This window comes from Argiope bruennichi, chromosome X1 (genome assembly GCF_947563725.1).
Source record: "Argiope bruennichi chromosome X1, qqArgBrue1.1, whole genome shotgun sequence".
Taxonomy (NCBI): domain Eukaryota; kingdom Metazoa; phylum Arthropoda; class Arachnida; order Araneae; family Araneidae; genus Argiope; species Argiope bruennichi.
The window spans coordinates 66,852,920-66,876,208 of NC_079162.1; the positions used below are offsets into that span (position 1 = coordinate 66,852,920).

Here is a 23,289-nt window from a genome sequence, read left to right on the forward strand (position 1 = left end):
GACAACAGATTTTGTGAAAGACCGGAAATTGATCTTTTTAATTCGCACAGCTTGCGCGCTTGATCGTAGATAACTGCTTCGTACTTCCGGTGCGCAGTTAGGAAAATAGTTTTTCGAATACAGTCATTTTGATGGAAGCAGGATCGCCACAATGTATTGAGAAGCTGAATATTGTAATCCGTTTAATGAAGTACATTATTATTAAGTTTTAAGTACCTGCATTATGACTGCATTAAGGCACAGCTTAAAACAACGTACAGTTAGATTCTAAATTGACATTGATGTTTGTCAATTGATTAGGCATCTCATGAAATGACTGTATTAATTTAATGGTTTCCATTCAAATTATTAGGTTACAAAGTTTGCAACTCTATTACAGATATGAAATTTCTAAATCTCCCAAATTTGACTTTTATTGATACAGTATATTCTCAGTAATTCAGTACTGCATCAATTCGGTCTCTCTTATATCCAGCATTTTTAAAAAGGAGAATAAGGCGTGTTAAAGAAGGGAATTGATTGAGAATCAATCCTCCTGGTGAATTTCAGGCGTTTTAGCGCAACGTAAACAATAGAATTTCGAATTAAATTGTGTGCAATATACATAGGTTCTGCAGTCGACATGCATTTTTAATGAACTTTTATTAATCCATGGATTTCCGTTAATCCGGTCGTTCTGTTGTCTAATATCTGCCGAATTACTAAGAATCTATTGCAGTTTTAGTTTTCTTATTAATTTAAGATGGCAATATTTGATGATATTTTATGAATGATGTGAGAATAAAAATGGAAATAATCAAAATTTGTTTTTTCTAGGATTGAAGAGGATGAATTGGTCATTCAAGATACCCAAGGTGTTATGTTACGCCCCGAAAGAGGTTGCATCATTCAGTGACGATTTTTCCAATTGTACTAATGAATTGATTATTGACTATTTGCCTTAAACTATACGATATAAATGGGCATTAAGTTACTGTTTAATTTGGAAGTAATTTACATCTAAGAATACAAAAAAAAAGTTTTCATTTTTGGAACGACTATAGCTATCACTGAGGAATTATATTTTTAAGACTTAAATTGCCCTTGGTGTACTTATTGTTAAGTTTTATTGCTTCGACGTTAGCGATAGCGTCTCGCTTTAGATAACATATCACAATTATGATTTTACTAATCTCTCATTTCTTGTTGATATTTTGAAACTGGTATTTTTGTGCAGTGATTTAAGTGTGTAGTGATAAATAGCCAAAGTGTTTAATTCGTGAGTTAAGTGTTAAGTAACTTAATGTAGCCCTTTTATAATTGCCACATAATTATAAAGGAGGATTTTATTATTTTTGTATTGATTATGTTGCTTTTATTGAGAGAAAAGTCTTGAGAATCTTGACTCTTCGAAAATGTATCTTTGTATATAACCGAAGCGCGTTGTTTGCTGTCTTATCACGTGTGTGTTTCAAGCGCATTACTTTCGCTTTTATGTATGAAAGCGCATAACGTCACATTAGAATCTCTTTTTTTACTATTTTCTTAGATAGATTTTATGTAGATGACTCTAGCGTAAAGAATATAGTGTGGTTTTGAACAACTTATTCCTTCAACCTTCATAAGTTTTATGTCTCAGGTTTATAAGTGATGAGAAAGATATTTTTTGAATGCAAGAATGTTAAATTTTCAATGACATAAATGATAATTCTAATAAATATAAATTAACTTACGAATCTATAACTTATTGTGAAATGAAATTTAATTGCTCTTTATCCCTTATTATAAAAGAAATAATTTTTCGTTGAAAAGGCTTTTGTAACAATAATAAAATATATTCTCAAATCTCGTTCATTTTGGGTTTTTTCGAGTAACTAAATGAATGCGTTAGATGCTCAACTATATGATGCTGGTTTGAATGTTATTCATTGGCATTATTTTTACATAATTCATATTCACAATGATATATATATGTCTGTCTATTGTATTGTATAGGTAGTCTCATGATAACTAATTTTTATGTGGCCTTGATGCGTAAATCTTGAAACTTTCCTTTTTCTAGACATCATATATTTACGTAATGGAATAGCGTAATATATGTATATGCGTATTTATGTATATGCGTAAATTCTCATTTAGCGGGCTTCTAATTTATTCTATAGATCTATTAACAGTAAAGGAAAAACTAAAACCTTTTTCTAGACATTATATATTTACGTAATGGAATAGCAGTTATTATTTATATATATGCGTAAATTCTCTTTTAGGATGCTTCTAATTTATTTTATATAACTATTAACAGTAGAGTAGCGACTTAAACCTTTTTCTAGACATTATATATTTACATAATGGAATAGCAGTTATTATTTACGTATATGCGTAAATTTTCTTTTAGAGTGCTTCTAATTTATTTTATAGAACTATTAACATTAAAGTAGAAACTAAAACCTTTTTCTAGACGTTATATATTTACGTAATGGAATAGCAGTTATTATCTATATATATGTGTAAACTCTCCTTTAGAATCCTTCTAATTTATTTTATATAATTATCAACAGTAAAGTAGAAACTAAAACCTTTTTCTAGACGTTATATATTTACGTAATGGAATAGCAGTTATTATCTATATATATGTGTAAACTCTCCTTTAGAATCCTTCTAATTTATTTTATATAATTATCAACAGTAAAGTAGAAACTATAAGTTCTTGTTGAGATATATGCAGCATATTTCATTTTTTAAATTTTCTTCCCATCTAAAGTAAAATTAAAATGTTAATTGTTTTAGCAGGTGCTTTGAATAGATATTCCTTGCTTTCCTTAACAAATAGATATTTTTTTTAATGTTTATAATTTTTTTGTTTATACAAGAAGTCATCTCTGTGAAATTGATTTATTCAAAACATGTAAATGAAGCAAAATGCAAAACTGCAATCGATTCAAAGTTTTCATGATTATATATAAAACTGAAATTTAGTGAAATTGGAATGTGAATTTCACTCATTTACAGAATATGAAAAAATGTCAGCCTTTACTTCAGGATTAACCTGACTTAAAAGGAAGGTTTGAAGAAAAATTATGAATTAATTGCATGAAGTTACTGCAAATGGGCTACTTGCATCAGTTAAGGGCTTCATATTTGTGTCGGTGAAATGAAGACTCATTAACCGATTTCTCCCAACTTGAATGTTTGATATTTTTATTTTACAAGATTCATTGAAAAATTGTAAATCTAAAAGTAAATAACAAGAAATTTTTATAATGCATTAGCGTTTAAAATCAAAATATTATAACTTTATTATGAATTTGCTATAACTGTAAATCACAATAAAATAAGAAAAAAAGAATCTGTCCGGGTGAAAGATTTCATACTTAAAGTTATGAGACTCAGTAAATTTTTGTAGTAGATTGATCTTTCTAGTAAAAAAAAAAAAAAAAAAAATTGTTAGAAGAGTCGTGCATTATTTTATTTTATCATTTTTTTTCATTAGCTTTAATGTTAGTGCATTTAATGTTAGTTTTGATAAAATGTAATAAATATTTACCACTTAATGTAGATTGTAGAGCAAGGAAAAAATGCCATCATCTTTTGAACTCTGGGAAATGTAAATTGTTTCTATGTAATTGCAGTGTAGAATATTTCATCCTTTTCCATAATTTTTCGTTTTAATGTTCCGTTTTATAACTAATCATTAAAGGTTAGTTAGAATAGCCGGTATTTATGCCTTAATTTTTTTCAACTTTTTATGTGTCTTTAAAAATTTGTTTTAATGTTAGTGTTCTGATGAACCATATAAAGCTCATTAATATCGGGCAATAAACATAGGGGGTAGAGTAGAGTATTGGAAAAATGCACTTCATCTTTTGAACTATGCAATGTATAAATTAAATGTGTGTAATTGGAATGTAAAGTATTTCGTCTTTTTGCATGATTTAAATTCAGGTTTTTCTACATATCTGGCAGTTTTATCACCAGAATGATGCCATCACTTTTGAGAACTATGCTAAGTGTAAATTATTTCTGTGTGATTGGAGTGTTAAATATTTCATCTTTATGTAATTATTAATACTGCTTTCCTCTATATATATTTAGCCGCCCTTTCCTCTAACTTGAATAACTGGTATTCTCTTTATTTTTAAAAAATGCATTGCAAAAAGTTAAAGACAAAAATTAATTATGATAAATTCTTATCATTTTTAATTTTATAAAATCAAAGTGCTAATTTATCATATTATGCAATTTCAGTGCTTAACTATATGATTAAATTATGGAATAAGGCACATTTGAAAATAAATTGTATAAAAATGTAAATATCTCGGTTTGAATAAAATAAAAAAAAGACATGATATTGTTAACTGTTATTAAACTAATTGAATATTTACAAATGAATAATTTTGTTAATAAACATTAATGCTTAGTGAGAAGAGCCGGCATTTGTGCCTTACTTTTTTCAACTTTTATGTGGCTTTTTAAAAATTTGCTTTAATGTTAGTGTTCTGATAAACCATATGAAACTCTCTATTAACGGGCAACAAACGTAGAAGGTAGAGCATTGGAAAAATACACTTCATCTTTTGAACTATGCAATGTATAAATTGTATGTTTGTAATTGAAACGTAAAGTATTTCGTCTTTCTGCATAACTCCTAATTCTGGTTTATTTTATTTATCTGGCAATCTTACCGTTCAGAAAGATGCCATCGCTTTTGGAAACTATGCAAAGTGTAGATTGTTTCTGTGTAGTTGAAATGTGAAATATTTCGTCTTTTAACATACTAACTTATTGTGTTGTGTCTTACCTTTGGGAAAGATGCCATCGCTTTTGGAAACTATGCAAAGTGTAGATTGTTTCTGTGTAGTTGAAATGTGAAATATTTCGTCTTTTAACATACTTACTTATTGTGTTGTGCTGTATATATCTGGTACTTTTATCATCGGAAAGAGGCCTTCACTTTTCGAGACTATGTTAAATGTAAATTGCATCTATGTAATTGGAATGTTAAATATTTCGACTTATTTCATAATTACTTACATTTATTTGCTGTGAATATATCTGGCCATCTTTACCACTAACTTCGTTGCTTGGTTCCCCCTCTATTGTTACAAAGTAAGCTGAAAAAAAGTGAAATCTAAAAGCAAATAATGAGAAGTGCAAATAGCTTAAATGTTAATAAAATTAAAATGCTATCGTAGCATTAATGTGTGTTTGCAAGAATTATAAATAATTATTTTACAAAATTATACGGCAAAGCTTATTTTTTTAAAAAAAATCTAAAATTTTAAATCTTTCGGTTTTTGCTATAAAGGATTTGATACATAGGGCTATAAAACAAATTGAGTTTTAGCAATTAGTTGTTGTTGTTTTTTTAAAAATAAAAATTAATATTTAGAGAGAAGTGTCGGGCTTACTTGTTATTTTGTTTCAACTTTTGTGAGGTAGATTTTTTATTATTTGCTTTAATGTTAGTGTGTTCTTGTTCTGATAAAAAGCAATAACATGTATCGATTAGAGTAGAGCCTCGGAAAGATGCCATCACTCGTGGAAACTATGCAAAGTGCTAATTGTTTCGATGTATTTGGAATGTAAAATATTTCAACTCTTTGTATAATTATTAATACTGTTTGTTCTATATGTATGGCAGACTTATCATCGGATAGATGCCTGCGGGGAAACTGTGCAATATATTTGTATGTCATGGAAATGTAAAGTATTTTGTCTTTTTGCTTAATTATTAATACTGCTTGGTATATATATAATATCTGGCATTCTTATCGTTGGAGAGATGCCATCCCTTTTAGAATTTATGTAGATTTTTAAATTGTATCTGTGTGATCGGAATGTAAAATATTTCGTGTTTTTTCGTAATTATTAATACTGTTTGTTCCATATACCTGGCAGTGCTATCACTTTTGGAAACTATGTTAAGTGTAAATTAAAATTTTCTATGTGCAATGGGAATACAAAATATTTCATCTTTTTTCGTGCCTGCTTTGTTTTAGATATATCTGGCTGTCTTTTCCACTAATTCGAATGTGTGGCATTGTGTTTTTATGAGGTAAAAAGTAAAATCTAAAAGCAAATAATGAGAAGTGCAAATAGCTTAAATGTTAATAAAATTAAAATGCTATCGTAGCATTAATATGTGTTTGCAAGAATTATAAATAATTATTTTACAAAATTATACGGCAAAGCTTATTTTTTTTAAAAAAATCTAAAATTTTAAATCTCTCGGTTTTTGCTATAAAGGATTTGATACATAGGGCTATAAAACAAATTGAGTTTTAGCAATTAGTTTTTTTTTTAAAATAAAAATTAATATTTAGAGAGAAGTGTCGGGCTTACTTGTTATTTTGTTTCAACTTTTGTGAGGTAGATTTTTTATTATTTGCTTTAATGTTAGTGTGTTCTTGTTCTGATAAAAAGCAATAACATGTATCGATTAGAGTAGAGCCTCGGAAAGATGCCATCACTCGTGGAAACTATGCAAAGTGCTAATTTTTTCGATGTATTTGGAATGTAAAATATTTCAACTCTTTGTATAATTATTAATACTGTTTGTTCTATATGTATGGCAGACTTATCTTCGGATAGATGCCTGTGCTGAAACTGTGCAATATATTTGTATGTCATGGAAATGTAAAGTATTTTGTCTTTTTGCTTAATTATTAATACTGCATGGTATATATATAATATCTGGCATTCTTATCATTGGAGAGATGCCATCCCTTTTAGAATTTATGTAGATTTTTAAATTGTATCTGTGTGATCGGAATGTAAAATATTTCGTGTTTTTTCGTAATTATTAATTCTGTTTGTTCCATATACCTGGCAGTGCTGTCGCTTTTGGAAACTATGTTAAGTGTAAATTAAAATTTTCTATGTGCAATGGGAATACAAAATATTTCATCTTTTTTCGTGCCTGCTTTGTTTTAGATATATCTGGCTGTCTTTTCCACTAATTCGAATGTGTGGCATTGTGTTTTTATGAGGTAAAAAGTAAAATCTAAAAGCAAATAATGAGAAGTGCAAATAGCTTAAATGTTAATAAAATTAAAATGCTATCGTAGCATTAATATGTGTTTGCAAGAATTATAAATAATTATTTTACAAAATTATACGGCAAAGCTTATTTTTTTTAAAAAAATCTAAAATTTTAAATCTCTCGGTTTTTGCTATAAAGGATTTGATACATAGGGCTATAAAACAAATTGAGTTTTAGCAATTAGTTTTTTTTTTAAAATAAAAATTAATATTTAGAGAGAAGTGTCGGGCTTACTTGTTATTTTGTTTCAACTTTTGTGAGGTAGATTTTTTATTATTTGCTTTAATGTTAGTGTGTTCTTGTTCTGATAAAAAGCAATAACATGTATCGATTAGAGTAGAGCCTCGGAAAGATGCCATCACTCGTGGAAACTATGCAAAGTGCTAATTTTTTCGATGTATTTGGAATGTAAAATATTTCAACTCTTTGTATAATTATTAATACTGTTTGTTCTATATGTATGGCAGACTTATCTTCGGATAGATGCCTGTGCTGAAACTGTGCAATATATTTGTATGTCATGGAAATGTAAAGTATTTTGTCTTTTTGCTTAATTATTAATACTGCATGGTATATATATAATATCTGGCATTCTTATCATTGGAGAGATGCCATCCCTTTTAGAATTTATGTAGATTTTTAAATTGTATCTGTGTGATCGGAATGTAAAATATTTCGTGTTTTTTCGTAATTATTAATTCTGTTTGTTCCATATACCTGGCAGTGCTGTCGCTTTTGGAAACTATGTTAAGTGTAAATTAAAATTTTCTATGTGCAATGGGAATACAAAATATTTAATCTTTTTTCGTGCCTGCTTTGTTTTAGATATATCTGGCTGTCTTTTCCACTAATTCGAATGTGTGGCATTGTGTTTTTATGAGGTAAAAAGTAAAATCTAAAAGCAAATAATGAGAAGTGCAAATAGCTTAAATGTTAATAAAATTAAAATGCTATCGTAGCATTAATATGTGTTTGCAAGAATTATAAATAATTATTTTACAAAATTATACGGCAAAGCTTATTTTTTAAAAAAAAATCTAAAATTTTAAATCTCTCGGTTTTTGCTATAAAGGATTTGATACATAGGACTATAAAACAAATTGAGTTTTAGCAATTAGTTGTTGTTGTTTTTTTTAAAATAAAAATTAATATTTAGAGAGAAGTGTCGGGCTTACTTGTTATTTTGTTTCAACTTTTGTGAGGTAGATTTTTTATTATTTGCTTTAATGTTAGCGTGTTCTTGTTCTGATAAAAAGCAATAACATGTATCGATTAGAGTAGAGCCTCGGAAAGATGCCATCACTCGTGGAAACTATGCAAAGTGCTAATTGTTTCGATGTATTTGGAATGTAAAATATTTCAACTCTTTGTATAATTATTAATACTGTTTGTTCTATATGTATGGCAGACTTATCTTCGGATAGATGCCTGAGTGGAAACTGTGCAATATATTTGTATGTCATGGAAATGTAAAGTATTTTGTCTTTTTGCTTAATTATTAATACTTCTTGGTATATATATAATATCTGGCATTCTTATCATTGGAGAGATGCCATCCCTTTTAGAATTTATGTAGATTTTTAAATTGTATCTGTGCGATCGGAATGTAAAATATTTCGTGTTTTTTCGTAATTATTAATATTGTTTGTTCCATATACCTGGCAGTGCTATCACTTTTGGAAACTATGTTAAGTGTAAATTAAAATTTTCTATGTGCAATGGGAATACAAAATATTTCATCTTTTTTCGTGCCTGCTTTGTTTTAGATATATCTGGCTGTCTTTTCCACTAATTCGAATGTGTGGCATTGTGTTTTTATGAGGTATATTAAAAATATTTAAATCTGCAAAAAATAACATGAAATACTTATAACAAAAAGTTATTGAAGTTAAAATGCTGCTGTAGCTTCATTTTGCATTTTCAATAATTATTAAGCAAATTTATGGGATAACGTCTATTTTAAAAAATTAATCTCTAATTTCGGATTAAAAAGAATCTGTAGTGTTTAGATTTATTGATTTATTTGCATTGGATTGATTTTTGTATTTAAAATGAATGTTTAGTGAGAGGAGGCGACGTTTGTGCGTTCTTTTAGTTTTTCAAATTTTTTATGGCTTCTTTTATTTGATTTAAAATTAGTATATGCTTTTCTGATAAAAAGCATTTTATCAGAAACAGAGAAAACAATTGATTAATTTAGAATGTTAAGCAGCCAAAAGTTGATGCAACCTTCTGAACTTATGCAAAGTTGTTTGTGTAATTGGAATTTTGGATGTTTTTTGTAATTACTTATAGTTTTTTTCATTCAACGTTTTTTTTTTTTATTTGTACAAAGTAGATGGAAAGAAGTAAAATCTAGAAATAAATAACGAAGAATGCTTATAATATAAAATTTAAATTTAAATGCCATTTTAGCATTATTGTGCATTTCCATTTTTATAAATAACTGTATAACAAAATTATCGAATAACGCTTATTTGAAAAAAATTACGTATAAAATTTTAAGTACATACATAATACTATTAAACCAATTGAATTTTAGTGGTGGTTTGATTTTCCAAGTAAAAATTAATATTCCGTGAGAGAGTCTACATTTTGCATCATTTTTTTTTCTCAACTTTTATGTGGCCTTTTATTTTTATTTGCTTTAAAGTTAGAGTGTGTGTTGCTCTGATAAAACAAATATTGAACATTTACCGATTAATGTAAAATGTAGAGCATCGGATAAGTGTTAGCATTTTTGAAAACTACACAAAGTTTAAATTATATGTGTGAAATTGGAGTGTATAATATTTCGTGTTTTTTCATAATTACTATTACTGCATTTCTATATATATATATATCTTGCCATCTTATTTTTTACGTAGCATAGAAATTTTTGTAATGTAAAAGTTGAAGTGAAAATGCTCAAGTAGCATTTTTATGCAATATTTATAAATAACTATGTATCAAAGGTATTTGGAAAGAAAATACTTCACCTTCCAAATGCTTTTTTTCGCTTTTTTTAAAATTGTTTAAAAATTTAAATTTTTTGTTGGAATTAGAGGATTTCAAACACAAGATTATGAGACATTGTTTGCTGTATGTTGATGTTTCGAATAAAACCTTTTTTTATTCGAAAAACCGGTTTTCAACTTTTATATGGTTTTTTTCAATAATTGGTTTTTATATTATAGTATGTGTCGTCGTGGTGAAAATCATCAAACATTTATCAAACAGCGTATAATGTAGAGCATCAAATGTGCCATCACTTTTATACCTATAACAGGTATGAAGTTTTTCTGTGGAATTGGAATGTAAGATGTTTTGTCCATGTTAGGTAATTACTAATACTTCTTTGCACTAATATATATATATCTTATTTAATATGCACTTATAAGGAGACAATAAACCTTAAAGGTACATTATAATACCTGCTGATAAATGTAAATTGAGAATTACTGTTTCTCTCAGACGCTTGCTTTTTGTATGTCATAAATATACCATTTCCCAGTTTCAAATATATCAACAAGAAATTAGTGGTTTTTTTTTTTTGTTGTTGTTGTTGTTGCCTTTATTGCTGTTTAAAATGTGCATTCTGTTTTGGTTTAAATATTTCTTTGCCTCCGTTCACTTTTTGTATAACACTTTTCTATATATTCCACTTTAGATGTCAACTTTAAAGTGTGCTCATTCTTTTATAGACGTAGAAATTCATCTCATTTTCGTCTCGTAGGTATTTCTTTTCATTTATTAAAAATGTGCCATTTACATTTCATGTTTTAGTATAAGATATTTCTTTATCTTTCTTTTCTTATAAATTTTATTGTAATATTACGTTACTGTTGTATAAGGCTTGACAGTTCTTACCCTTGAAACCACATTTCTTGAAAGAAAGAATTGGCCTTATATATTCTAAAAATCCTTTTGAATATGAAATAGACTGATTCATTTTTAGATAATTTTCGGTTAGTCAGTTACCTGTGCCAAAGTAGTGTTAATTATAATAAAATTATAGAGCTGTTATATATTAATTAGATATAAGTAATTTGTTGCAAGTAGTTATAAAATGCATATATAGGTTTAGATGTAGTAGACTTGCATATCTTGACGAATTCGCTGTAAAACGGATATAATCAAGTTTAAATGTTAGTATATGTATGCTCTCATCATTGTATATAGTTTATAAGAGGATATTTTGAATGTGACACAATTAAAAATTTAAAAAATCGTCTAAATTTGATTATTTTATATATAAAACCTAATTTTTTTGTAAAAGTATTTAGGAATCCTCTGGAAAATATCACACTGAAATAAAAGAATTTTTATTGATGTAACATTATATTCAGTGTATAATGTATTGAATACTTCAAATTCTGTAAAGCTGTCTATATGTGTGGAATCTTTCAGCCTTCATATCCTGAGTCATTTTAATCCTAGAAATTATTCCTAGATTCCTTCGTAGATTTAGCTACTTTCTCTAGTCTTCCTGCTTAGATTTTATATTTTTTATTTAAAGTTTTGCTTATCGATTGATTTTCTTGGTCGAATGATGTATATATAGCAAGTACACAATCTTGATGTAAAAATATTAGCTTTCATGTTGTAGAAAAGAATTACCTTATGCACTTTTAATGTGAAGTCTTATTTATGTTTATTTTTACTCTTAGAACTGTAATTGTTTCTTTTTCTGAACAAACTTAGAAATATTTGTTGTGTAGAAATAGATATAATATATGAAGCTTAGAATTGTAGGAAATAGATTTGCGTTCTGTTCTTCTGGTAGTCGATATCTTTGAAGTTACAATTATAAGCTTAAGCGAGCCTAATGTACATAGACTACTTTGTGATACCTTTCTGACTAAATGAAAGATAAGAAAACAAGCTAGACGACTTTTACATGTCACACATTGTTTCTAGTGCTGGTTTGTCTTTTCATTTAAGCATACGTATATTCACCATGTCCGCTTAGCATGTGAAAAATTCTGAAATATTATCAAAAATCAACAGATTGGATATTAAATGACTGTTAGTAAATACTTTTGTAATCTAAAAATATCTATAAAGTGTTATGATTGAATTTATTTGAAATATTGTTTAAAATATCATTACGGTAGAATGCTGTCGCCTTTACTATCCAATCTTTCTCTCTCTATTATTTTTTTAAGCTGAAAAATCTTCTCTTGTGTTTGAGAACTGATATTTAAAATAAAAAAATTAGTTACAACAACAAATATATTGTTTAATAAAAACTATTTTCCCATTTAAAAAACAATTTATTTTCACATTTCAATCAACTTTTTATTGAGTTTCTCAGCTGAAGTGAAGGAAAAATGTGTAGTATATTAGAAGCAATATATATTGCTTCTATTTTTCTAAAAACGCAAATCAAAAAAAATGTGTGGGGAATGGGTCTTACCCATTTGAAACCATTTCAGATGATATAAGGACATAAAACAAATGAAAATTTCATTCTTGTACAGCATAGATCTTAGAAATGTACCCATTACTGTCATAAATAAGTGTTAAACTTTATTTTAAAAAGAAATGTGTCTTTTGAAAATATCAATTATTTAGGTTTTATTGACTGAACTATCGTCGTGCAGTCGCTTTTATAATAATTCTTTACTTAGAATATGAGTCATTTTATAATAGTCTTTATTGTCTAATTAGTAGTTTAATATAATTTCTTAGTCTGAAAACAAGTGTCGTTTTCGAAATCTGTTCTTATTCTTTTCATTTGTAAAAATGCTGCAATGTCATAAATTGCCTTGTAAAATTTACCTGCTTAGAATTTCCTATTTAGAAGAAGGCTTCTTAATAATAAGTTGTTACCACGCGTGCAAAAAAAAAAAAAAAAAAAAAAAATCAAAATTAACGAACGAAATCCCTGGTCACCATGCTGTAAATATTGTTTCATGCCATATTATGTTGTATAGTATTGATATGCTGGTGGAAATTATCTTAATTCAAAACATTGTCTTTATGATCTAATATGAAAATCAGTTCTTATTACTATATCTTGTTTTTCCATGTATCTGTGCACTTGAGGTTGCTAAACAAATTAAGAAGCCTTAATCTAAAACAAAGGTTCTCAAATTTCAAACCTTGCGACCCACTTCATCATCGGCGCGTTGAATTTTTTCAGAGACGAACAGCATATGTTCTTTCTAAAAAAAGAAACTTTTGTAAAAAATTGTGATTATAATTATGATTTTACAAAAGTTATTTCTTATGTGTAACGTGATCAAGTTTTATACTCCATCACAATTTAAAGATACATATATGCTCTAGATCTTGTCGCAACCCGTAGTTTGAGAACCCTTGTCTTTAGAAACTCCTGGACTTTAAATAATAATTATTTGAAGAGACGGAAAAAAATGCCTAACTATTTTAAATATAGTTTCTGACCGAATTAGGAAGAACTATAAATGTTTATTCTTAATGCCGAAAACTATACTAAACAAAGTTAAGGATAAGCACTCCTGATAGAGAAATGAATTACTATGTGCTCTAACTGAAATCACAATCCTATTGTAAATTGATATTTATCATCAAATAATTATTATTTTTTATGTCATGTTTACAATTTTTCTCATATGAAATGCTTTTGTATTGTGAATTAATGGTAGTTGTGGAAGACTGCATTTTGTGACTATTCATCTGGAATACGAATTCTTCCACAAAGTTATTGTTTTGTATAGGGCCGGATTAAGAAATAGGCGAATTGTTTAGGGGCCCTACAATTTGTACAGGACATCTGGGAATTGGTTTAAATTTCAGAAAATTATTCCTAGTTCATTAGATTAAGAATGGTTTTGAAATTCTGCTATAATATAGTCTTTTTTTTTTTTGTAGTTTTTGAGCGATTAACTAAATAGTTATGATAAACTTTCTTATTAGGGTATTTATATTACGTTAACAAAATTTTATAAGTTTTCATGACTTCTTTTTATATGTGACTAAAACCAACTCTTTTGAAGGCAGCCTGCATTTTAAATTCTTATTATTTATGGTTATCATAACCCTTTGAATACTTTTTTTTTCAAATTATTTCGGTATATTTTCTGTGAGAAAAGCAATAGATTCTAAATTAAAAAAATTGCCATAACCAATTTTTGTTATGCAAAGTATTTTTTAATATAATTATTTATTATGTTAATTATTTATTAAGCATACGTGTACTTCTAAATCAGTATTTATTGCAAAAAAAAAAAAAAAAATCTGCAAAACTAAAATCTTTTCTAAAAAATGACTTTTGCCTGGAAAATAGGCTGCGCCATCTAGATAAATAAGAAATGTGTGAATATGATCAACTGGGGCACAATACAATGGTTTCGAACTAATTTTTATCTCAGTAGTAGTTTTAAAATGCAAGTGAGACATATATATCCTATTAGTACTCAAAGGGAAGAAGCAGGTGGGGGGGGGGGTCTACAAAGCTTAATCCGGCCCTGGCTTTATATCTGGTTGTGATATTCTGCCTTGTTGTTTTGCTATTATAAATTTTGTGAAATAAAATTGACTGCTTCTGTAAGTTCTTTAGTGAATCATATATTTGAAATAAAGTGTAGCTGTTTTGTTAACATTGCTTTTGACTTTTTTTTCTCGCTATTAAAACCGTAAATAAATATGAAAGGTAACAATAATTCATATGCTTTAATTTTCCATTCTTTATTAATTTGATCTATTACTACAAAACCTAATCCAATTAAGTTTAATGTATCAGTGTTGCAGCTTGTAAGTCGGTTTTTTTCAGTATGAAAAGCTAAATACAGGAAAAGCAAAATGCCCTGCCCTGATTATAAAAATTTATTGTGCGAAAACAATTATAATTACGAATATGCTTGTTTGTATACATTATAAGTACAGTTATAAAATTTTTAATAAGATCACTTACTTTAATAGATGTTGTTTCTTGATAGCTCGGAGAATGTCAAAGCGGTATCAGAGTTTTCGTACAGTGTTTGTTAACATTTCATCTGTAATGATACAAACAGCATCTTTTATTTATACGAAACTTTTCGGCTTTCTGAAATATGCACATTCTGCAGGGCTTGGAACGATGCGCATTTTGTAAGAATGCAAACTAAGCTTATTGTAAAAAAATGTTGACCACAGTTGTTTTGCAGTTCGTCAGATGCATTACGCGTTGATGTTGTCGTGCTGCTCTGATACATATGTTAAAGCGTTCAACAATAGTTGCTTCCTCTCACTAGGCATATAAAGAAACTAGGAAGGCCCACCCACAAGAGTTGTCCCCCGAAACTTTTCTCATACATTCCCTAATAAAGATATTATATTACATCAAAAGCATAAAATTGTAAATCTTAGGTAAGGCCCGGATGCATGGCATTAGTTAACAGTAGTTTAGTTTAGTTACATTAACGTCCCGTTTTAAAGCAACACTAGGGCTATTTTGGGACGGACCTCGTCATTTTGAACCTCGGTCAGATGACGAGGACGACACCTGAGCTAGCAGCCCCCTCTCCACACCAGCGGGAGGACGTTTGGTCATGACGAATTTAACGTGCAACAGACCCCCTTACACGACGGTTCTTCGGTGGAATCGGGTCACGAACCTGAAACCCTCCGGTTCCGAAGCCGAGACCATGCCACCGCGGCCCCTTAGTTAACAATAGTTACGAAATGAATCTATTACGTTGGCATGAATCTATCGTGCGAGCATGTATTTTGGACGCCTTTTTGAAATAAAAATTTATCACGGTACTGTAGTTGTAATCGCGAGATCACGTACCTAATTTCAGTGATTTCAGTTATTGTGTTTACATGCATGTGAAAGAAAAGACCGATAGACGGTCAAGCCGTTGACAAATTTGGTTCAAGATTTGGTAATCTATATTTGAAATATTAACCCCAAATACTATCTATCTATTTCTTTGCGTTTTGTAGTTATCGAGTTACTTATCCTCGAACAGCCAGCCTTCCTCTGAATGGATTTGGGCGTAAATCCGTAAACCAAATTTCATCCGTCTGGCTCAAAGCGTCTTAAAGTTATCGTGTTTACAGACTGAATGCCAAAAATATGTTTTCGAACTTGAGATCTGAAACATGGAGATTCATCAAAATCTTGAGTTAGAATTTTCTGACGATTGCAACACTTCCTCTTTACTTCGTATAGAAGAAAGTAGTAAAATAATAATAATAATGTTGTCTGTTTCAGTAAACTTTTCATACCATCACATTATTGTTTTTACATTAAGAGAATAGAGTTCATGAAAAACACGTCGATTTTAAACAATTTCGTTTCTGAAATCCAAGGCCTACTTTTTGCATATATTTTTGACATTTCGAGCAAAAATATGTCTTAAGAATTTACCTCCCCCCCCCCTTCACTCTTGCACTCAAAAAAAGCGAGATTAAAACTGAGCTAGTCATTGATATCAAAATTGCATTATTACACTCAAGAATTATTTAGTTACAAATTTTGTGCTCACACTTTGTGCTCACACTATATACTGAAACTAAAAGAAACATTTTGCAAACTTAATAATAATGTCATCTTTCAAAAAAAAAGTATATTTAAGAAACGTTTTTCGATATTATTGGAATCATGCATATGTGGTGCAAAGTGTTCTGCATTAATTAATTCAATTTAGGATCATAACGCATTATTACAGAAAAAAAATGTATCAGAGTCTGAACACATTGCGCTGTCAGATACTATGCTCTATTGCGTACGTCGCGTGCTGTGATATCGCATAAATTGACTCCTGAATGCATCAAAATTTGTAAAGCTAAGAAATGATAAATAAAACTGCATAGTTCAGGATTATTTTTTTTTTCATTTAAAAATTAATTTTGATCGATTTAATAATCAAGCAAATGGTTGCTTTAATTCGTAACTATTGCCTTGGAAGAAGAAAATGTATCAATAAAAAATTTAAGACTACAGTTTTTAATTGGTTAATTTTAAATTCGAGGTTAATTTTTAAAATTATTTTCATACGTTCCTTTGAAAATTGCTTCATTTCAAATAAAACTTAACTATCCGTATTATACTTCATTAATTTTCTAAAAGAAAATAACTGAATGTTTGTGATAATTGCATTTGGTCTGTTTTTAAGTATGAGTTGATCCGGCTATGAAATTATCTAAGGAATATGGACAGGAATTATAAAATTCTTATTAAGCTGAAGAATTATTTTAGACGAGCGTTTGGTACAAATAGTATATTTACCATATTTATGTAAATGTCCACTGCCGGCGTTCTGGCATAGGGGTAGTCCCGGTTCGGGCATGGTTGTTCTTCATCTGTGAGGTGTGTGAATGTGCCCCCCTGTAAAAAGGAGTTGTGCAAGTGAATGTGTGAGCTCTCATCTTCATATGAGCTAGAAGTCAGACTTCTGCCCTCGGGTGCTCAGGGTTCTTTACCCTCAGAAGCTACTGCACCCCCTTTTCCGTGGTAACGCGGACTCGACATCATCATCATGTAAATGTCCACTTCTTTCCGCATTTTGAGCCGACGCTTCTGTATACAAAATGCGTGCAGCCAGCAAAATTGAGTTTCATCTAACACAAAAATTATAAGAAAATAAATAAATGCTCATAAAATATGTTGACAGTGCAGCATAATGGTATAAGAAATTAAATGTTTAATTTATTTTAAAAAAAATATTATTCGTTAAATCATCAGCGTTTTTTTTTTTTTTTTTTTGAAAATTTTATTTTTCTTAACTGATCGCATCAATAAAAATAGTAAGTTAAATTTAAATCTATTTTTAAAGACACACTTGTGTACTAAATAACAGATTTTTTTTTACTTAATATTCAATTTTTATTCTTGGGATAATTTTTCTCAATATTCTAAACTCAATAAATATCTATAGCCACCACTCAAAAATTAATCTACTAACTGTTGATAAAGTTCTGAAAATATGTATTGCCTAGAGCACTAATTGAACAAAATTTCAGAACCCCAGTACAACAGTTTAGTTTAGTTTAGTTATATTAACGTCCCGTTGCAAAGCAACACTGGGGCTATTTTGGGACGGACCTCGTCATTTTGAACCGTGGTCAGATGACGAGGACGACACTTGAGCTGGCACCCCCCTCTCCATGCCACACCACACCAGCGGAAGGACGCTTGGCATGACGGAATTAACGTGCAATAGACCCCCTTACACGACGGTTCTTCGGTGGAATCGGTTCTCGAACCTGAAGCCCTACGGATCACAAACCGAGACCTTACCACCAGGCCACCGCAGCCTCCCCCCCCCAGTACAACAGGAAATAAATGAAAAATCGATTATAAAATTTCATCTTAACCCCTTAGGTAGCAAGAAATTTACATGCCAAAGCAGTTCACTGTAACTCGCAGCAAGGCTACACAAAGTATCCAATACCATATGGAAATCGGAAAAATGTTTATATCTTCTAAATGAATTAATTTTCGACCTCAGTAAGACTATTTTCTGGCAAATAATCTCAGTCGACGGATCACGAACATTTTGACCTCTGTAACAATTGCCTGCTACTTGGTGTAACACATCGTTGTCGATTCTGTGACAAAACCATCTCGACGTGTGTGACTCGTCTTTCCATCGCAAGTGCTTATCCGGCTTTGTTTCGTATTTGTGAAGTCATATAAAAGCGTTTAATTAAGCGTTACTTTACCGTCTTATCACATGGTATTGTGTTAATATTATTAGTCGAATATGAGGTGTATTAATTTAAAATTTCTATTGATTAATCAGGGTTTTTCAATATAGGAAATACTATATCAATGCTTGTGCAACTGCGCTTTATTAAACACTTTCATTTTTACGGAACTCATCCAATGGATGTACAGTAAATATAGTCTAACAAATTGAAAATGGACGCTATATTCCCTGAATATTTTAGAAAACACGGGACGCGGATAATAAAAACACAGCCAAGATGTGCACAAGTAGAAAGCAGGTCTCTAATTTAATAACAGAATCAAAAATCGAGTGTCCACACTCATCAGCTCACTCTGTGAACATACGAGTAACTCCAGTGTGATATTACTTGCTTTATCTTCTTGAGTTTATGTTGCATTTCAACAGGCCGTGATGTCACGTGTAATTTTCTTGATGTTCTTGGGTTTACATTGCATTCCAACAAGACGTGATGTCTCATGTAATTTTCCTGAGGAATCTCCAGATCTCGATTAGTAATTGAGATGGAATCAAAATTCTTACATCTTTCAAAATCATTACTTTTGTCGCGAAGGACGGGTGCCATTGCCTTTGCGTTCATTATCACTGTAAATTTATCTTTCTAACCATAAGATTAACATGGCAGAAAAACGATATTACAGATTCTTAATAATATTTTATGCTACAGATCCAAAAGCCCAAAGACCAGAGTTTGAAACATCGTTTCGGATTTAAAAAACTTGTGGAAACCAAAAGTAAAATCTTGCATGGGTTCTCCGAAAAGGCAAATTAGTTGCGTAATTATTGATGACTCATTCAAAAGTTTTAAGCTCTTAGCATGTATTTTAGATCATTCTGCAGGAAAATAAGTTTTCTATATGCAAAGACCGAATTCTATTTAACTAATGCAATATCTTTTAGTTTTGAGAGATAATTACATTAATAATTACAATTATTCTTTCATGTAAATATTTCAATTCTTTTTTGTTAAAGCACACTACACGTTATTTCACACTTCACGTTTTACTATTATACACAATTAGGAAACTTTTGTCGTTTAAAATTACTACTTTAATAATGGATGCGTCCGAATATTGGGTAACAGATACTAATTAAAATCTATATAAAACACTTTTTCATCATTCAAATGAAGTGAAGCCATTAAACGCAATGACTTTTATATAAAATATACAAAAAAAAAAAAAAAAAAAAACTATAATCGTCAAAAAATTGAAACCCGAGATTTTGACAAATCTCCACGTTTCACATCTTTCCTAGTCCGAAAAACTGTTTGTGTACACAAGGCATGAAAGAAAACGTAGAAAGATGAAATTTGGTTATGTTTTTGTTATATGCAAAATTTTAAATTCTATCGAATTTTGAAAGAAATCCATCCACAAGAAATTTGTGTGCCTGTTCGAATACACATGAACACAAACGTTTCAAAACGTAGAAAGTTAAATGGATAAGATTTACTGCAAGTTTTAGTATCTAAAATGTACACTGGTGGACAAAATTAAGAGATGGAAAGCATTTTCGCACATTTCTCTAAAAATACCGCACAAAACATGGACAGTTGATTGCCATATATGGTCACTGTAGCGCTATTGGCCCTGAGATAAGTTTACGTATTCTTGTGGGCGTTGCTAAGCCAGCAGGAGGTATAAAAGTCCGCATCGAGCTGTTCATCTCATTCCGTCTCCAGCCATGGAGGGAGACGGACGCTCTGATGGCTCCTGTAGTGTCAGTAGTGTTAGTAGCGGGCCATGTTGCTATTCTGCACGTATCTTTGAAATCATGAATCACTGTACTGAGATTAGAAACCTAGATAGAGAACTAACTGCATCTAGTAATAAATCTTGGCAAATTAAAAATAAATTAAAAGATGATTGCAATCCAGAGGAAAAAGCTTCCCTGCTAAAACGCTTAGAAATACTAAATAGAAAAATGCAAACTAATGAGGAGAAACTAAAAAATGCAAAACCCTGCTTAAAAAGAAACTGCACTAAACATGATGGAAATAAAAATCTTTGTGCACACATCAGATACCAGCAAATTAGATCTCATCAATTAAACTCAATAGCAAATTCCTTTAACGACACCTTACAACAAATGAAAGATGATAACTTGGAACATACAAGTCAATATAAAGAAGACTACTTTAAACTACAAGGAATCCAGCATGATATCAAAAAGATTGAGCAAGAATTATTTGAAGTTAACCCCTGCCCCATCATGAACTGCGACAAGCATAATATAGAAAATGAAAAACAGCCCTCTCATCCTGAAACTTTGATGGAAACGACAGAAAGTAAGAATAATAATCCTGAAGAAATGGAAACTGAACTGCCCTTCCAACCTGTTGACAGAAAACACTCCTCCAAAAGAAAAAATTCAGTAGAAAACCTAGAAGTCACCACCAGTAACAAATTCCAGATTTTAGAAGAAGAAGCACAGCAACCAAGAAAAGAAATCCCCCCCATCCAGATGAAATTAACTGAAGGTTATAACCTAGTACTGCAGCAGCTCAATAGAAAATACCCCAAATCTGAAAATAGCTACTCAAATGGATTTATAAAGATCACCCCAGGCAGCGATGAAGAGAGACAGGGAATCCTGGAATTCCTGACCGAAAAGAAACTAGAACACATCATCTCCGAAGACCCATCCAATAGACCCATTAAAATCATCATTAAAGGACTGCCTCTTAATCAAGATATAAATGACCTGAAACAAGAACTTGAAGCTCAGAATTTTAACATTGGACGCATCTCACAACTTAAAAATTTTAGAAATAAGACCCTCTACCCTATTTTCCTGGTGGAAGTCAAGAAAACTGGTAACTTTAACAACATCTACAATCTTAGAATCCTATCCTATATCCGAGTTAAAATAGAAACATACAGAAGACCAGCAAAAGCTACAATGTGTTTTAGATGCGCAGGATTTTATCACAGCGCTAGGAATTGCAGATGCAATCCGCGCTGTATAAAATGTAACGGCAATCATCCCACAAATGAGTGTTCTCAAAAGGAAAAAGTTCAAGATCCCATCTGCATAAATTGTAACAACTCAGGACATCTGGCCTCATGGAAAGGTTGCCCTGCATACCCAACAACTGCCCCATCGACAACTAATAGAAAAACCTATGCGGAGATCCTCAAAAATAGGAAAAGTAATGCAGAAAAAATCGTAGAAGCAGCTCAATATCCCCCTGCACCCAGACAGAGACCCCAGCCTCAACAACAGATACCGGATCCTACCCCAACTTCAACAGATCACAGCTCTCAAAACAACACCCTGGAAATGAAAGAACTTTTAGAAACGTTAAAAGAAATTAGAAATCTCCTGAAAGAATTCCCTGGATTACTCTCAGTTGCAGCGAAATTAAAAGGAACCACTTCCAAAGAGGAAAGAAAACTCATTCTCCTTAATGCACTCCTGGACTAAGTTGAAGCTCTACCGCCCACCTGCAAGTAGAAAGTCTCTGATTGGCCGACCAGAAACAATAGTTCATCCGCTGCCTGGACCCTCCGAAAGACCAAAACGCTTCTACTTCTCCCTCACCTACTCCCTTGACCGTCTGCTTTACTATTGGCTGAGACATCTCACCCACTCTCCCTCACCTGCCATGCGACTTTTCACCAGTCGACTTTGTCTCATTTCTTCTTCTACCATCACAGGAGACGTTACAGTCCAAGTAAATTTATTTCAAGCCAGGTCGCATCAATTTTTGCCATTAAGGAGGTAGCCCATATCGGGCGGGTACTCCTTTAATCTGTGTCATCTACTTCATCTCATTCCACTTTTCAACACAGTTGCAGATTTTAGTGCATTTTTTGAATAATCGTGTTGTTTCTTGCTGGGTTTTAGGTGAAATGAGTGAACATCATCGTTTAGACGACGGTATGAGGTGGATAATTGTGGGTATACTTGAGGCAGGTCAGTCCCAAGCTCAGGTTGCTAGGAAATTGGATATAACACCAAGCGTCATTTCCAATTTGTGGAGTCAATTTAAAACTAGTGGGACAGTATGCAGACGACCAGGACAAGGTCACCCGAGGGCTACAACGGCCAATGAAGACCGGTATTTGTTCGTTTCAGCTAAGCGCCAGAGGACGGCTACAGCCACTCAATTGTCTAGGGACCTCGCGGTTGCTACAGGAACATCAATTTCGAGCAAGACAGTTTCCAGAAGTCTCCATGAAAGAGGGCTGTATGCCAGGAAGCCCGCTATTTGCATCCCACTCACTCCTTCCCACAAAAGAGCGCGTGCAGAATGGTGCAGACAACATCAGAATTGGACACAGCTTCAATGGGCTAATATTCTCTTCACCGATGAGTCCAGATTCAGTCTACAACCTGATTCTGGACAGTTATTGATAAGGAGGAAACCTGGAACCCGATACCATTCCAGCAACATTATCGAAAGAGACCCTTATGTTGGTGGAGGACTCATGGTTTGGGCAGGGATCATGCAAGATACCCGCACACCGCTCCATGTGTTTGACAATGGTTCCGTGAATGCCCAGAGGTACAGGCAGGAGGTCCTAGAGCCCTATGTGCGTCTTTTCAGTGGCGCTGTTGGCCCTGAGTTCATTTTTATGGACGAAAATGCGCGACCACATAGGGCTCTCATGGTTGATG

The 23,289-nt window shown here is 31.1% G+C and overlaps 1 protein-coding gene across 3 annotated transcripts in view; it reads left to right on the forward strand.

Annotated features, from left to right (window-relative positions):
• The window catches only part of LOC129958631 (EH domain-binding protein 1-like), a 149,393-nt gene extending 134,807 nt beyond the window's left edge, over positions 1 to 14,586 (forward strand). For all 3 annotated transcript variants that reach the window (XM_056071231.1, XM_056071230.1, XM_056071232.1), the window contains one exon: positions 817 to 14,586. In XM_056071231.1, coding sequence (XP_055927206.1) covers positions 817 to 895 — 79 coding nt within the window. In that variant the 3' untranslated portion in view covers positions 896 to 14,586. The remainder of the gene's footprint in view (positions 1 to 816) is intronic.
• The last annotated feature ends 8,703 nt before the right edge of the window (positions 14,587 to 23,289 follow it).